Source organism: Eschrichtius robustus, chromosome 1, assembly GCF_028021215.1.
Source record: "Eschrichtius robustus isolate mEscRob2 chromosome 1, mEscRob2.pri, whole genome shotgun sequence".
Taxonomy (NCBI): domain Eukaryota; kingdom Metazoa; phylum Chordata; class Mammalia; order Artiodactyla; family Eschrichtiidae; genus Eschrichtius; species Eschrichtius robustus.
Window position 1 is genome coordinate 95,721,779 of NC_090824.1, and position 18,398 is coordinate 95,740,176.

Below are 18,398 nucleotides of genomic sequence, written 5' to 3' on the forward strand. Positions count from 1 at the left end.
TGTTGAATTTTGGCTAAAGCTTTTCCTGCATCTACTGAGATGATCGTATGGTTTTTATTCAGTTTGTTAATGTGGTGTGTCACACTGATTGACTTGCAGATATCGAAAAATCCTTGCATCCCTGGGATAAATCCCAATGGATCATGGTGTATGATCCTTTTAATGTATTATTGGATGCAGTTTGCTAGTATTTTGTTGAGGACTTTTGCATCTATGTTCATCAGTGATATTGGCCTGTAATATTCTTTTTTGGGAGTATCTTTGGTTTTGGTGTCAGGGTGATCGTTGCCTCATAGAATGAGTTTGGGAGTCTTCCTTCCTCTGCAATTTTTTTGTAAGAGTTTCAGAAGGATAGGTGTTAAGTCTTCTCTAAATGTTTGATAGAATTCACCTGTGAAGCCATTTGGTCCTGGACTTTTGTTTGTTGGGGGTTTTTAAATCACAGTTTCAATTTCATTACTTGTGATAGGCCTGTTCATATTTTCTATCAATATTTCTTCTGCTTCAGTCTTGGGAGATTGTACCTTTCTAAGAATTTGTCCATTTATTCTGGGTTGTCCATTTTATTGGCCTATAGTTGCTTGTAATATTCTGTTATGATGCTTTGTCTGTCTGTGGTGTCTGTTGTACCTTCTCCTTTTTCATTTGTAATTTTATTGATTTGAGTACTCTCCCTTTTTTTCTTGATGAGTCTGGTTAAAGTTTATCTATTTTATTTATCTTTTCAGAGAACCAGGTTTTAGTTTCATTGATCTTTTCTATCATTTTCTTTGTCTCTGTTCATTTATTACTCCTCTGATCTTTATGATTTCTTTCCTTCTACTAACTTTGGGTTTTATTTGTTCTTCTTTCTCTAGTTTCTTTAGGTGTAAGGTTAGGTTATTTATTTGAGATTTTTCTTGCTTCCTGATTTAAGATTGTATTGCTATATACTTACCTCTTAGAAAAGTTTTGTTGTGTCCCATAGGTGGTGGATGATCGTGTTTTCATTTTCATTTGTCTCTAGGTATTTTTTGATTTCCTCTTTGATTTCTTCAGTGATCCATTGGTTATTTAGTAGCATATTACTCAGCTTCCACGTGTTTGTGATTTTTACAGTTTTTTTTTTCCTAGTAGTTGATTTCTAATCTCATAGTGTTGTTGTCAGAGAAGATGCTTGATATGACTTCAGTGTTCTTTAGTTTACTGAGGCTTGCTTTGTGGCCCAGCACGTGATCAATTCTGGAGAATATTCCATGTGCACATAAGAAGAATGTGTATTCCGCTTTTGGCAAATGTTCTATAAATATCAATTAAGTCCATCTTGTCCAATGTTTCATTTAAAGCCTGTGTTTCCTTATTGATTTTTTGTCTTGACGGTCTCTCCATTGATGAAAGTGGGCTGTTAAAGGCCTCCACTATTATCGTGTTACTGTGAATTTCTCCCCTTATGGCAGTTAACATCTGCCTTATGTATCTAGGTGCTCCTTTGTTGGGTGAATATATGTTTACAATTGTTATATATTTTTCTTGGATTGATCCCTTAATCATTAAGTAGTGTCCTCCTTTGTCTTTGTCTCTTGTGATAGTCTGTATTTTGTCTGATATGAGTATTGCTACTCCAGCTTTCTGTTGATTTCCATTTGCATGCAATACCTTTACCCAACCCCTCACTTTCAGTCTTTATTTGTCCCCTAGAGCTGAAGTGGGCCTCTTGTACACAGCATATATATGGGCCTTGCTTTTTAATCCATTCAGCCAGTCTTTGTCTTTTGCTTGGAGCATTTAATCCATTTACATTTAAGGTAATTATCAATATGTATGTTCTCATTGCCATCATGTTAATTGTTTTGGATTTATTTTTGTATGTCTTTTTTCTTCCCTTACTCTTTTGTTCTGTTTTCTTTTGATTTGATGACTATCTTTAAGTGTTGTGTTTTGATTCCTTTTTCTTTTTTGTGTGTGTATCTTGTGTAGAGTTTTGGTTTGCAGTTATCATGAGGTTTTCATACAGTAGTCTCTATATATACATGACTGTTTTAAGTTGCTGGTCTCTTAATTTCAAATGCATTTCCAATATCCTGCATTTGTACTCTCCTCTTCTCACCATTATTTGGTTTTGATATCACATTTGTATGTGGATGACTTCCAACCTTTGCTGTATGTTTGTGTTTACCAATGAGCTGTCCCATTCATAATTTTCTTGTTTCTACTTGTGCCATTTTCTTTTTCGCCAAGAGTAGTGTTCCTTTAGCATTTGTTGTAAATCTGGTTTGGAGATGCTGAATTCTCTTAGCTTTTGCTTGTCTGTAAAGCTTTTGATTTCTCTGTTGACTCTGAACAAGATCCTTGCTGGGTAGAGTATTTTTGGTTGTAGTTTTTTCCCTTTCATCACTTTAAATATATTGTGCCCCTCCCTTCTGGCCTGCAGAATTTCTGATGAAAAATCAGGTGATAACCTTATGGGGATTCACTTGTATGTTGTGTGTTGCTTTGCCTTGTTGCTTTTAATATTTTCTTTTTGTCTTTAATTTTTGTCACTTTGATTAATATGTTTCAGTGTGTTCCTCCATGGGTTTATCATGTATGTGACTTTCTGTGCTTCCTGGACTTGAGTGAGTGTTTCCTTTCTCATGTTAGGGAATTTTTCAGCTATTATCTCTTCAAATATATTCTCAGGCCCTTTCTATCTCTCTTCTCCTTCTGGGACCCCTATAATGCACATGTCAGTGTTTTTAATGTTGTCCCAGAAGTTTCTGAGACTGTACTTTTTTTTTTTTTTTTTTGTTCTGCAGCAGTGTTTTCCACCAACTTGTCTTCCAGCTCACTTATTCGTTCTTCTGCCTCAGTTATTCTGCTATGGACTCCTTCTAGTATATTTTTCATTTCAGTTATTGTATTGTTCATTTGCTTGTAGCTCTTTATTAAACATTTCTTTTATCCTTCCGTTCTGTGCCTCCATTCTTTTTCCAAGATCTTGGATCATCTTTACTATCATTACTCTAAATTCTTTTTCAGGTAGATAGCCTATCTTCACTTCACTTAGTTGTTGTTCTGGGGTTTTATCTTTTTCCTTTGCCTGGAACATATTTCTCTGCCATCTCATTTTGTCTAACTTTCTGTGTTTGTGGTCTCTATTCCTCAGGCTGCAGGTTTGTATTTCCTCTTGGTTCTGGTGTCTTCCCCTTGGTGGGTGAAGTTGGTCCTGGTGTTTGTGCAGGCTTCCTGGTGTGAGGGTCTGGTGCCTGCCCACTGATGGGTGGAGCTGGGTCTTGTCCCTCTGGTGGACAGGGTCATCTCAAGTGGTGTATTTAACAGGCGGCTCTTGGCTCAGGAAGACTTTAGGCAGCTTATCTGTTTATGGGTGGGGCTGTGTTCCCACCCTGTTGGTTGTTTGGTCTGAGGCATCCCAGCATCAGAGCTTGCAGGCTTTTGGGTGGGGCTATGTCTTGGTGCCAAAATGACAACCTCCAGGAAAGCTCATGCAGATGAGTATTTCCTGGGATGTCTGCTGCCAGTGTCTTTGCCCCCACAGTGAGTCACAGCTGACCCACTGACTCCCTAGGAGACCCTCTGAGACCCACAGTTATGTCTGACTCAGGCTCCTATGGAGTCACTGCTTCGCTGTGGGTCCCAGTGCACATGAAAACTTGTGTGTGCCCTCCAAGAGTGGAGTCTCTGTTTCTCCCAGTTCTGTGGAGGTCCTGCACTCAAGACCCACTGGCCTTCAAAGTCAAATGCTCTGGGGGCTCCTCCTCCTGATGCCAGACCCCCTGGCTGGGGAGCCTGATGTAGGGCTCAGAACTCTCTCTCCTATGGGAGAACCTCTGTGATAAATTATTTTCAAGTAATTTATGCCCACCTGATGGGTATGGGATTTAATTATATCTTGAAAGCCCCCCTCCTACTGTCTCACTGTGGCTTCTTCATTTTTGGGTGTAGATTATCTTTTTTGGTAGGTTTGAGTCTCTTTGTTATGGTTATTCAGCAGTTAGTTGTGATTTTGGTGTTTTTATGAGAGGAGGTGAGCTCAAGTCCTTCTACTCCGCCATCTTGTCTCCCACTCGTGGTGTCCACATTTTATTATTTATTTATTTATTTATTGAACATCTTTATTGGAGTATAGTTGCTTTACAATGGTGTGTTAGTTTCTGCTTTATAACAAAGTGAGTCAGCTATACATATACATATATCCCCATATCTCCTCCCTCTTGCATCTCCCTCCTACCCTCCCTCTCCCACCCCTCTAGGTGGTCACAAAGCACCAGGCTGATCTCCCTATGCTATGTGGCTGCTTCCCACTAGCTATCTATTTTACATTTGGTAGTGTATATATGGCCATGCCACTCTCTCACATCGTCCCAGCTTACCCTTCCCCCTTCCCATGTCCTCAAGTCCATTCTCTATGTCTGCATCTTTATTCCTGTCCTGCCCCTAGGTTCTTCATAACCTTTTTTTTTTTTTTAGATTCCATATATATGTGTTAGCATATGGTATTTGTTTTTCTCTTTCTGACTTACTTCACTCTGTATGGCAGTCTCTAGGTCCATCCACCTCACTACAAATAACTCAATTTTGTTTCTTTTTATGGCTGAGTGATATTCCATTGTATATATGTGGCATCCACATTTTAAATTTCTATTAAAAGTTTTTAATTTCTCGTTACCATGAAGCTTTTATATATTTAGAAATATATATATGTGATTTAAGTTGCTTATCTTACTTTCAAATGCATTTTAACAATCCTGCATTTGTACACTCCTCCCCTCACTATAACTGTTTTTGATAACATATTTTACAGCTAATTGTTTTCTGTATCCCTTAACTGCTTATTGTGGATATAGATGATTTTACTACTCTTGTCTTGTAACCTTCCTACTAGCTATGTGTGTGGATGATTTTCTACCTTTACTGTATGTTTGCCTTTACTGATGAGCTTTTTCATTTTGTAATTTTCATCTTCCTAGTTGTTGACTTTTTTCATCTAGAGAGGTTCCTGTAATATTTCTTGCAAAGCTGTTTTGATGGTGCTGAACTCTTTTAACTTTTGCTTGTCTGTAAATCTTTTGATCTCTTCATCAAATTTAAGCAAGAGCCTTGCTGAGTAGAGTATTCTTGGTTGTAGGTTTTCCCTTTCACCATTTTAAATATATCATGCCACTCCCTTCTGGCCTGCAGTTTCTGCTGAAAAGTCATCTGATAGCCTTTTGGGAATTCCCTTGTATATAACTGATTTCTTTTCCCTTGCTGCTTTTAATATTCTCTCTATATTTAATTTTTGCCATTTTAATTGTCATGTGTCTTGGTGTGTTCCTTTTTGTGTTAACCTGTATGGGACTCTGTGTCCTTCCTGAATTTTGATATCTGTTCTCTTTCCCAGGTTAAGGAAGTGTTCAGCTACTGTCTTCAAACATGTTCTCAACACCTTTCTTTCTCTCTTCTCCTTCTGGGACTTCTAAAATGCAAACATTAGTGTGCTTATGTTGTCCCAGAGGTCTCTTAAATGGTCCTCATTTCTTTTCATTTTCTCCTGTTCAGTGTCAGTAATTTCCACTTGCTGACCCATTCCTTTGTATCATTTCAGCTTGCTGACCCATTCCTTTGTATCATTTAGCGTATTTTTCATTTCAGTTATTGTATCCTTTATCTGGTTGTTCTTTATATTTTCTAACTCTGTTAAAAACTTCTAACTTCTCACTCTGTGCATTCATTCTTCTCCTGAGGTCTTTGAACTCTTTCTCAGGTAGATTGCCTCTCTCCATTTCACTTAGTTCTTCTGGGGTTTTCTCTTGTTCATTCGTCTGGAATATGTTCCTCTGTTGCCTCATTTTGCCTAAGTTGCTGTTTTTATTTTTGTGTCTGGTAGGTTGGTTAGGTTTCCCAAGCTTGAAGAAGTGGCCTTTTGTAGGAGAGGTCATATGTGTCTCAGCAGCACACTCCCCTCTTGTTACCGGGCTATATGCTTTAGAGGCTCCCCTATGAGGACGGTGTGGGTCCTTCTGTTGTGGTAGGCTGACTCTGTGGGCAATCTGGTAGGCTTGGTTGGACCCTGGTCCAGTTGGTTGCCAGGCTCTGCCTTCTGTAGAGGCTGCTGGCCACTGGTTGGTGGGACAGGGCCATGAGGTGGCTGACTGCAGAACCCCAGGGGGCCCTGGGCCTTATGCTGGCTCACTGGTGGGTGGAGTCATGGTCCAGAAGACTCGGGCTATTGCCTGCCCACTGGTGGGTGAAGCCAGGTCCTGGAGTTAGGGTAAGCCTACTGGTGGGTAGAGCCAGTTCCTGGAGTCCGGTTGTAAGACTCAGAGGTCGCAGAGCTGGTGTTGGATCCTTGGTGGTGGGAGGTAGTTCCTGACTTGGTTGGGTATGGGGCCCAGGGTGTCTCAAAGCTTGTGTGAGCCTGCTAGTGTGCAGGGCTGGGTCCAGCTGGTCACAAGGCAGGGTGTGGCCTGCTGATGGGCTATGGGATGGTGGTTTTCTTGAGTCTAGTGCCTGCCCTTTGGTGAGTGAGGCTGGTCCAGAGGCTAGAGCAGGCTCCGTGGAGGGCAGGGCTAGGCCCCAGGGCATTCTGGGACTGGTACCTGCCCACTGGTGGGTAGACCTGGGTCCTGGGCCCTCTGGTGGGCAGGGCCACATCCTGAGGTGGCTATGGGCTCAGGGGGGTCTTAGGGCAGCATATCTGCTGATGAGTGGGGCTGTGTCCCTACCCAGTTAGTTGCTTGGCTTGCGGCATCTCAGCACTGGCTCCTACAGGCTGTTGGGTGGGACCAGGTCTTAGCACTAATGAGCTAGAGGGAGGACTCCACAATGGCACTGGAAGTAGCAGTGTCCACATGGTAGAAGGAGCTCCCAAAAATGGCTGCTGCCTGTGTCCATGTTTCCAGGGTGAACTGTAGTTATCTCCTGCCTCTCCTGGAGACTCTCCAAAATCAGCAGGTATGTCTGACCCAGGCTCCTCTCAAATTACTGCTTCTGCCCTGGGTCCTAGAGCATGTGAGATTTTGTGTACACCCCTTAACAGTGAAATCTCTATTTCTCTCAGCCCTCTGTGACTCCCAGAAGAAAGCCCTGCTGGCCTTCAAAGCTATATGCTCTGTGGGCTTGTCTTCCTGGTGCAGGACCCCTGGACTGGGGAGCCTGACAAGGGGCTTGAACCTCTCCTTTGGGGGAACCTCTGCAATGTAATTCTCCAGTTTGTGGGTCTCCCACCCAGGGGCATGGGACTTGACTGTATTGTGAATTTGCCCCTCCTACCTGTCTCTTCTTTATGTCTTTAGTTGTAGAAGATCTTTTTTGGCAGGTTCTGGTCTTTTTCATCAATGGTTGTTCTGCAGATTGTTGTGATTTTGGTGTTCCAGTGAGAGGAGGTGAGCTCAGGGTCTTTCTACTTGGCCATCTTGGCCAATCTCCTGAACACAGTTTTCTGACCCCAGATTGCCTACAGTGTCAGGACTCTGGATCCGGTGCTCCCGAGGACCTCAGGACTGAACTGCACTCTCAGCAAACTTTCTCGATATGATAAGGAAAGGTCAGAACTCTGTGAATGAAGAATCGCAGACCCTGAGGGAAAGACACCTTGAGATGGAGAGCCTTTAGGAACGGTGTCCCAGATTCCATGCCCTCTCCTGGTGGGTGAGAGGCCTGTGAGAGTGGGTGTGGATGAGGGGGCATGATCAGGAGCAGTTTTCTCCTAGGGAGCTGGTTCTACAGTAGACTGACGCCTGGGCTCAATGCTTGTGGGGAATGACCCACAAGAGAGCCTGGTGCGGTCAGTTTACAAGTGTGTAGGAAGCAGCAGGCCTCAGAGGAACTTGCAACCTTCCTGAGACACAGGATCACTGGAGTTGGATCACAGAACTGCTGTAGACAGGTGCAGTGAACACGCTGAAGGGGGGATAATCTTGGTGCAGCTGGAGGCAGAAAGACTGAATAGCATATCATGTTGATTTCATGTAGCAACAAAAATATATGGACACAAACCCAATCCAGCCTGTCATGCTTTTGAAATTCTGATATATCAAGGTCCTGTGAATCTTTCCTGATAGGTCTCATCATAGCAGAGCTGTTGGGAAAACCCAGAACAGAGCTTGCCATGCAGACACAACTATACAGGACTGTGACCTTTTTATGTAAATGGCTGGTGGGCTTGATGGGATGTGTGTTTATCATCGGGATTTTTTCACGTCTCCATTTCCAGGAAAAGAAAAAGCTAAATCATTCAGGTTTGATTTAATTCTCCACCAGAGAGAATTTTCCATTAAAAAGGGAACAGACCTCTTCTGATTTCTGCAAGTCTCAGTACAGCTGCAAAAAACACATCCTGTGGGGTATGAAAGTTACCCAGAAACTGCTGAAAGGAGCAGCTGCTTTCTGCTAACCGTCTCCACCTCAGTGTTGCTTAACTTTGAACTCGAGCTAAGGATTCTAGAAATATACTGAATGGGATGCCTTATAGCTGACGCTACAACCAACCCTTGAGGGGCAAAAGGGAACATAGAGAGGGTAATGCTGCCTTGATTTATGAAATGGGAGTAGCTGCAAAGACCAAAAATGACAGTGAATATTTGTGTGGAATGGATAGAGAGCAGAGAGTTGAGCTAGTGGGAAATCACAGCCACTTACCTGCTATGACTTCATTCAGTTAAAAAGAAGGCACCTTCCACTGTCCAATAGTAAAAAATGAAACTGACCTCTATTTGTAGAGGTCGTAATTCCAGCTTACATCAAGGATGCAAAACAGCCTATGTCCTGAAAAGAGGTTATGACGTTGCCAAAAAAACATTTTGGATTCATTAGCAGTTAGTTGAAATAACAGATTTGGTGACATTGCCAGGTTCTGCCAAATGTATGTCAGGTGTCAAATGTACAAGACCCTTATGTTTATAAAGACATTTGTGAGAATGTTAGAACCTTTTCATTGAGACCCAATCTTGTAAGTGAACCCAGTCTTGGATACACATGGGAATTTGCAAAACCAAATTCAGAGCCGCCTTGTTTCTCTCTAACCCTAAACTCATAATACCAAGAATCGTTTTCTAACAGTACATAATGTGAGGCTCATATTGGGTATCAAAATGCTTTAAAAAGTAAATTGGTTTGCCTTTTTTTTTTTTTGACAAAGTGTTTAAAATTGGCAAGGGGGAAATAATTTTGTCTTCAGCAATGTATGAGAAAACTAATCTTTCTCCCGGTAATCTACTAGCATTTAAAAACAATGTCTTTAAACCATTTAATAATTACGTTTGTAACCTATCTCTAGGAACTACAGTTAAAGTCAGAATATAATACATTCTGTGGACAAAGGTGACTGACTTTAAAAAAAAAAAAAACTAACAATTTACAGGTATATAATTTTTAAGTATGCTAATATAATATCAACCTAATTGTCCTTTATTTTGGCTTATCTAATTTACAAACATGATTTCTGAAGCTGAACCGTATTTGTAATGGCAATGTCCAAAGCAGTTTTGGCTGAGTGAAGTGCTATTTGTTGAACAAAAATGTCGTTGTTTGTGCAAGTTTAAACATTTCATAAGGCCAGCTGAGTTCATTTCAACCCTACTTACAAAATAATTATTGGCAAGTGAAATGGGCTGAGGGGTAGAGACAAGACTTTTCAAGCTTCTGAGATTTATAAAACCAAATTCTTCAACCATTGAAAGTAAAATCAAAAGGTCACAGACAATTGGAAGTTACAGGTTTAAATCTCAGAATTAAAAAAAAGTTCCGGCAAGAGGAATATTTACAATGGAGCAGTGAGGAAAATGTTTTGTTACAGTCAGAAGCACGGAAAATATGCTGTTTGAGAATCGTTGGCTCTTAAATAAATAAAATCCACACTGAGACTATTAAAAATATCAAAGTGATCTACTCTGTGCCAACTCTATTTTGTTCTGTTGTTATAAAGAAAATCCATTATTGAATATAATGCAGTTCAGGTTAAATTACCAAAGACATTTTCCATTTGCAAGCTGTTGTTTACCATATGCTATATATTCTTCTCTAACAATTTTAGTACACCTCCATCAGAGAACCATAGGCGCAGAGATAAAAGGAAATTTTGAGTCATTTTAACTTCCTAACCAAGGTACAAATCCCTTCCAAACTAGTCATTCGACTCGCTCATAATTGATGCTCAATAGAGATGAAATTTTTTTGGAGGGCAAAATAATAGATTTTTAAAAAAGAATACTTTGAGATGTTCATGGCCTGTTAGTGGAAGAAATCATCCTTATCCACTGGCTGCCTAGACTGAAACACTCTAGTGACAAGGGAGCCCACCACGTTGCAAGGAAACACATTCTCTCAATGGGTAGCTTGACAATCAGGAAGGTAAGTGCTAAACTGAGCTTTACACCAACTGACCCTGGTTTTGTCTTCTAGAATATACCTACTCCATCTTCATTAGCCTAGTTTTCTGAAGATTTTTGAGAGGACTTTTCTGTGTCCTGTATGGTTTTTTCTCCATGCGGCAACCTCATTTCACTTTTATTTTCACTAGCCTTAAATGCCCTAAGGGCTTTTAAAAATTCATTATCAATTGAACAAGCTTAACTGTTAAATATTCAGTATTGCTCTTAAAATAAAACAGCATTTTCAAATTATGACATTCAGAAAACAAGAGTTATAGCATTCAATTGGATTCAATTTGGGATTATCCCTTTGTAATTAGGCTAGCACTGACTAACAACAGATGTTTAGGGGAGAAAAAAAGGATGGAACGCCTAAGCTTGCCAACACTGTGTATATTTGAGGGGAGGGAGCATGATAAATTTTTATAATGGAACGCATGTGCTCTAAGACAATGAACTTGATGTTTTTAAGTACTGAAATCTAGTAGTTTAAAAGTCACAGGATTAATTAGGTCACGTTTTAGAAATAATGCTACAGTCTAAATATCTTGTTGGTGAGAAATAACTCCGCTGTCTTGAATGAATAAAACAAAGGACCGACTCAAATATGTTAAAATTTCTTCTAGTGGTTGTATATTTGGCACCTTTAGATGCTGTAACTAACAGATCCAGGATAGTTTAATTTCAGGAGACTTTATTTAGTCTCCAGAATGGCCCCTCCAATCCCACATCCATGCAAGAACACAAAGCCAAGGGGTACACTAAAAAAGAGACTGTTTTATTGTGTCATTTATGACATGGACCCCTTGTTGACAGGAATGGCCGAGGGTAATCTTGGCATATTGCACAGGTGTGATGAAGGATGCACTGGTGATCCTCTGGCTGCTGAGGCTGTTTCCTGGTCCTCCCAGACCTCCATGCATGTGTGGGCCAGTCACAGAAATTTCATTACCGCTTGGTGTATACATTTAACAAGTCTTTGGTCTTAATAAGCACCATTACAAACCCTCACATTAAGGGCATTATTATTCTAGTTTATAAATGTTTCAATGATAAAAAATAGCACGATTACAGTATACACACACTTAATTTACATGTAATGTATTATACTCATAACTGAGATAAGCTACTGAACTAACTTTGGTTGATTGAAATTAATGAAGTATTTGAACTGAATACTTGTAATTTGGTTTCTAAGTTGTGTAAATATTACAGTGCATTTATAAATCTAGTTTGAGAATTTACTAGCACCAAATAGATATTATAAATGGCCAACCTAATACTTGTATTTGGAGAAGCAAAGTTTTACAATTTGAAAAAATAGAACAGTCCATAAATTGAAAGCACATTCCTGTACGTCTGCTAGAAGGATGGCACGTCAGCATGAATGGCCAACCCCCAGTGGAAATACATGTCCCAGTTTTCAAAAATAAACACATATGACAAGGTAGCTTAGCTACATACATGAGAAGCCTGAGAAAGTGGTTGTTTTGAACTAGGGTAGTCACCTGTACCTTGCTTTTGTAATACAAGAATAGTGCTTATTTATAGCAATTTACGTGGTGAAAGACTGTACCTATAATATGAAGATTCTGATTGGGGGAAAAATTGAGTTCTACCTATCTATCTTTGTTTTTTAATTATTTGGTCTCTGGCTGGTGAATTAATGAAGCAAAATCTGAATTTTCATCTTCAGATTATCACCCAGTTCACCACTGAGGTAGTCTTTGTCATATTTATCTTCTAGCTGATTAAGTTCTTTCTTTTTATAAAGTGGACTACTACTGATTTGTAATGAATAGGTTCCAACCACTGGCTTCTTCTTTGTGAAGTGGAGGTAGCTGATCCCTTCCTTTTGGTTGATTTTAAAGAAGCCGTTTTCATTTCCAGATTCAATCAAGTATCTGTTGTGATTCGTCAGAGTCGTAAGGGCTGGAAGGAGTTCCAGGATTCGGACCTTGTTATTGATGTGGGAAATATTGAAAGCAAACATGGCTGTCTTCTCAACATCCCAGCTTGCAAGACTCACATTGGCTTCTATCTCAGGCTGATCCTGGAAAGACATATGGCAGTGTGTTAAAGAAAAGGTAAATATGCCACTTACTAAAGAAAAAGTGACTCAAATCTCACACTAACACAACTTTCTTCTCATGTTGTATGTACTGTATTGAAAGTGAGTATTCATAAAATACTGCTTAAACCACGAATGTTAAATTCGCACATTTTTATAATATTAAAAAATAAACATGTCAAGGAGAAAGTTGAAATCACTTGTATTTGGCGGTCTTCTATTGCAGTGGGTCTCAAAGTGTGGTCCCCTACCAACAGCATCAGTATCACCTGGGCATCTGTTAGAAATGCAAGTTCTTGGTGTCACCTGAGACCTAGTGAATCAGAAACCCTGGGGATGTTTTCCAGAAATCCGTTTTAACAAGCCTTCCGGATGATTCAGATGCACACTCAAGTTTGAGAACCACTGTTTTAATATATTATTTTCTTTCCAAAGACTTATCTCATTTCCCAAACCACAGCAGATGGGTTGCAGCACTGATGCTAAGAAAGAACCAGTTTATTTCAATTTTATTCACTGACGCAAAACCATCCCCACCGAAAGACACACCTATGAACCTACTTCCTGGCTCTGATGATCTGCTAATATTCAATGCTTTTCACTGGCTTCTTGCTTGCCTCTCTGGGACCACATGTGCTGGATTCTCCGGGCCTGCAGCCAGAGGTCTGGGTGAGTATCTGCATTTCTGAGTTGACTGAAAGGCTGCAGCAGCCGTAGGCAAAGAAAACCAGGCTGCTTGAGCTCCATGTTGTTTTTGTCTAGAATCCAAGTTCCCTCACACTCCACATGGCTCTTTTCAGTAGAGGAGCCTCTAGCTTTCAGAACTTGGCATCCCTGTGTAGGGAGGACTATATCACTTCACTATCCTGCCCACTTGCTGTCCTGGATCTCAGACCTTGTCCTTTCAGCAGACTTTGGGTGGGTGCTTGACTTTCTTTTCGGCGAGACAGAGGAAATGAGCAAGTATGTGAAAACCTTCGAACGGCCACTCCCTAAAAGCAGCAAGAAGCTCCAGAGAGCCCCACAGACCCTTGTGAAATACAGCCTAGAGCTCAGGGAATGTCCGGATTTTCTCCTCAGGGAGATTTTTCACACTTTGGGGGCATTCTTGGAGGAAACCATAGGAATCTGGAGGACCTTTCTGCAGTAGGAGACACCAGGAGAAACCACCTTCTGACCTACCTCAGTGTTGGAGGCATTTGTTTCATTTGCGCTTCTCCGCTTCCTGCCCCGTTTGGGGTAGCCGTTGATCTTACACTCATAACACGCCTCTGGGGAGAGGGAATTGTCATCCATTTCACCACTGGCAGGTGGCTCTGGGCTTCCTCGGCCCATGCCCATTCCAGAAACACAGTGCCTATGGTAGAAGGGAAACATAGATGTTTTTCGTTAGAATTGGGAGATGGAGGAGCAGGAGATCTGGTGAAGCCTGGACCCTCCCTAGTGACATTTCAGTCCTTGATTATTTGTCCACTGGGTGATCGGCTGGTTCTGAGAACAACACTGAAGCCCTCGGTGTTTGGCCTCAAATTCTCAGTTCCCTGGGTTGACTGATTTCTTTTTACTGTCTCTCAAGGCCCCGTTTTGCATATTTATTTGTCCCTTCACTTCCCAAATGACATGTGGCAGGTGTTTTGCTGTACTGCTGGGGAGGAAACGGGGAGTGGAAACGAGAGAGGAACAGAGAATGAGGGAGACTGTGTGACTCGGGAGGTTCAATAAAAATGCCTTCTGTTTATGAAACAGGCTCCACATGCGTGAGAAAGGTGTGAGACGTCACTGTTCAGTTCCTTGCCCTCTTCCTGCTTAACTGATACTATCGCTGCCACCTCCACTCCCACCACCGCCACCGTCACCAGCCTTCACCACTCCAGCTTCCGAGCAATCACTCCTATTATCAGACCTGTCACTTTGGCTGAAGCTCCTCCTGGAGATAAGGAGAAAGCTCTAGGTGATAACTGAGGTTGATTTAGATATAAATTGTGAGGATATGCTATGCCATGTATAAAATACATGTTATCAAAGCTTGCCCAACTGTGGGAAATTGTTTCAAATCATTCAAAACCACTGGGTCTGTTGGCTCTGACTCATGTGAGGCTGGATAAACAAACCCATGCCCAGGAGAAAACTAGTTCAGCTGTTTTTCTTTGCCTTTCAGTTTTTAAAGCCAAGTTATGGAGGGAGGCTTGCCTGTTTCACAAGTACCTTGTTTTGTTATTCTGCTTACTATTTCATAGGCCACTTGGAGTGTATTTACCAGGCTCCTCTTTCAAACTGTGTTGAAATATTTGAATGATCCTAAAAGAATCTTTACATTGGGGTAGGGTCCACTCTAGTGACTCACGGCAGAACCCAAATTGTTATAAATGCGTAGATCTCTACTACTGGGTCCATTACTGGGTCCATAATGTAGACCAAATACTATTTTCTCTTTCTGTATTAGTTGATCTATTCTTTATAGCTCATTTTCCTTTATGCCTTTAAGATTCAAAATATAATGCCAATAAGAAGAACACTTTGCATTTTGCAGCAATTTACAGGTTTCTAATATTTTCTGTAATCCTGCTGAGCCTGACACATTTCCTTTCCTTGTCCTTTAATCTTGCACCATGAAATGTGTAGAAACAATAAAATGGATGAAATGATAAATGCTCATCCTGTATGTGTGTGCATTCACACATAATGATTAAATTATTGGAAGGCAAACCCCAAATTCACAGGCTTTGGCTCCTTTCTCAGAACTCCCTTCCAGTATTTTCATATCCCTGGAACACCACTTACAAGAAGTGTGACTATAAAGTCCCACTGGCCAGAAGCCAGTTTGGAGTGTCACAATTTTTGCTGGGAAAATGGTTCTGGCATTAAACTTATAAAGAATGAGTCTACTGAGAGCCAGACACAAACATCTGGAAATTTGAGTCTTATTGCTGGCATTCTGTGTGCTTCCCATGAAACATTCTTTTACCTTCTACACACCCCAAAATGAATCACTTGATGTTTGTGTGTCAAGAAATCAAAGACCACAAAATTAACAATTTGATATATACATGTATGTGTGTGTTGTGGAATGTGTGACTTTGTGTGTGGGGGAGTATATATAAGTGTGTGTGTTGGTGTGTATGTATATTTAATGTCTGTGTTCCTAATTAAAAAGTTAAAATTTGAGCTCCTTCACAGAATAGCCAAAACCAAGACAACCAAGTCCAGACTAATTCAGTGGGGAAGAAGACCTAAACTTTGAAAACTGAACACTAACTTTTAAATTACAGAGTAGAATAAAAACACATCTTTCCTGCCCCAGCTCTCACACATACAATGTGGTGAAGTATTCTACCTGGAAAATACAGTAATTCTTTTAACTCTTATATTTAATGCTATTTTGGCAATTTTTAATGTAAATTTAAGTCTGAAATGTAAAACCGTAAAGGACTCCACAAGAGGTATCTTTTTGGTTTATCCTAACAGGAGCTAGATGAGAAGGCATTTTAAGTCGAGACAGAATCCTGCTTGCCCCAGGAGAAGGCTGCATCAGCAAAGCGCAGCCTGCGTCCAGTTCTGTCACAGGTCGCAGCCCCTGTATTTCCTGAGAGATGAATCGCTTTCCAACAAGATGTGAAGATCAAGAGGATGAGACACATGAGCTATAGGGCGAGGTATTTACAATGTCATTTCATTATTTTGTTTGACATTCTATGAACTTCCAGAAACCTAGACGTCCCCTTTCAAATAAAATAACCTAAAACCTTTGCAGCGCTAATTGGAATTAACTCAAGAGTCATAAAAAGTATGGTTCTGCTCTCCCAGGACAGGTCATTTTGAATTAAATATACTTAATTATGTCACGAGTGAGAAAGCCTCCAACCACGACCACGGCTAGCAGGGCTTACCCTTGGCCTATTCGGAAGTAGCCAGGTGGACAGGCACAGAGGTAGCCGCCCTCGGTATTGGAACAGCCGTAACTGCAGGGGGCCTGAGAAGAGCCACATTCGTTGATGTCCTGGCACCCGCCGCTGAACTGCTCGTACTGGAAGCCAGCGGGACACATGCACTTGTAGCTCCCCAGCGTGTTGTGGCAGGAGGCTCCTCCGCAAATGTGAGCACTGAGGCACTCGTTTTCATCTGCAGAAGAAAACAGGAGACGCCGCATATGTGACACCAGCCAGAGGCTTCTATGGAGGTGTCTGCATCAGGCCACTTGCTGCCGGCCAGCTGGCCCTCCCCTAAGGCTCTTGGGAAGGTAACACAGGCAGGGGTGGCTGCGGTGGGAAAGGGAACAAGAGAGAAAGGTGTGGTCTCTTGCCATAGGGTGAGCAAACGTGGTTTCTGAGGTCAAGTGCACCGGGCAGGGTACGCCAGGGAATGGCATTCTGAGGACCGGCAGACTCCAGTTCTCATCTGAAGCCAACGCTTGTATGTCCTGCTCCACGGGCGCATCCCGTGAAGAACGTGGGGGGATGGGTCATGGCTGAGGTTCAGGGTTCAGGGTTCAGGGTGGGAGGGCAGGAATCAGTTCTCTGCGCCTTTGCTTCACAAGTGCCCAGTAATAGGATGGTTATCTCCACAGCAGAGATGAACCGTATTCCTGGAAGCTGCTTTCTCAGCCTTCCTCTTTCAGGATGAGTAGGGCTGGCAAGGGCTGACATCCTGCAGGAAGTGTCGGCCCACTAGGACTTCATCTTCCAAGGTCCGTAAAAGCCCCCAGGTGCTTGCCCTGGGGATGAGTAGTGTCTTCTGGTATGTCTGCTCCCATCTCTGAATGGGCCCCCTTATCCAAACCACCTCACCCGCATTTAAACTGGTCCTTTCTCTTTTTCATTTGCTGAGGTAGATTCATTTTTCAAGAACAAAATTGTTTCTAAGAAAATATCTTTTTTTTTTTTTTTAAATTGGGAGAACAGGTGGGTAAAAACGGTGAGGGCAGTATACTTACCTATATATACACACACACAAAATTCATATTGCCTTCCACCCTTCCTTCCTCTCTTCCTTCTCTTCCTCCCCCTTCCTTTCTCGACCTGCCCCCCAGCACCACTTCTTGCCTGTACGTAGTTACAGAGAGAAGAAGGAGTAGATATACAATAAGAAAGCTATTGGTTGAGCTGCCTGCTATGGCCCAGTGCCTAGCTATGCATCTGTTTGAGATCCTTTATATCCAAGGACTCTCAAGTACCCACCCAAGGTCACTTAGGTTCTAAGGTTCCTAAAACAAAATGATTCAATATGCCATCGTCTGTGTTCGTTTTTCCCTTATTTTAAATTAGAGGTGAGCTGTGTGATAGAAACTAATGGAGACCATGGGCATCCAAGGATGAACGAAGAACCGAGGGTAGTTGCTTTGGTGAAGGGAATATCTCTGGGCTGAATGTCTTCTCCTTGCCTTGCTTATCCACCTCCAGACTTCTCACCTGCCCTCGGCTCTACAAGGCTGATCGGAATGGAGCGTCCACAAGCTCCCCTCCTGTATCCTGAGCTTTTGGTTGGGCTCAGCCATCTGTTACCTGCTGGGACTCTGGCTGATAAAACCTCTTAAGGCATGGGTATATGTGGGGAAGACCTGTTAATACAGAGCTTAGATTTATTCTGTTTTGTTCCAAGGAGCAGAAATAGGACCAATGGTTAGGAGTTAGCGGGAGAAAAGGTTCATTCTTTATAAAAAAAGATATTTCTAAGAATTAAAGTTTTCTATGCATAGATTGGGCTATCTTGGGAGAAGGTGAGTACCCTTCTAGGTTGGAGAGGGATTGGTATGTTAGGAAACAGATCAGACTAGATCATTGCTAAGGTTCTTTCTGAATTTGAGTATCTCTCTTTTTAACTTGGAGTATCTATTCCTGTCAAGAACTCTCCCTGTCTCCTTTTCACATTCTTTTCTACTTTATTTTACATTTTTTCCTCCCTGAGAATCCAATAAGTTTAAATTAAACTTGCTTATCTGGGTTGGAGAGATGGGGTAGAGTGGAGCACGGATTCAGATAAGAAATTGGCAAATGTTCAGTGTT

The 18,398-nt window shown here is 41.6% G+C and overlaps 1 protein-coding gene across 1 annotated transcript in view; it reads right to left on the minus strand.

Moving 5' to 3' along the window:
- Nucleotides 1–11,085: 11,085 nt before the first annotated feature.
- FBN1 (fibrillin 1) overlaps nt 11,086–18,398 on the minus strand; it is a 252,869-nt gene continuing 245,556 nt past the window's right edge. Inside the window, exons 64-66 of the mRNA XM_068551179.1 lie at nt 16,287–16,518; nt 13,582–13,756; nt 11,086–12,381 (exon numbers count right to left, since the gene is read on the minus strand). Of these exons, the coding sequence (XP_068407280.1) occupies nt 11,992–12,381; nt 13,582–13,756; nt 16,287–16,518 (797 nt within the window). The 3' untranslated portion in view covers nt 11,086–11,991. The remainder of the gene's footprint in view (nt 12,382–13,581; nt 13,757–16,286; nt 16,519–18,398) is intronic.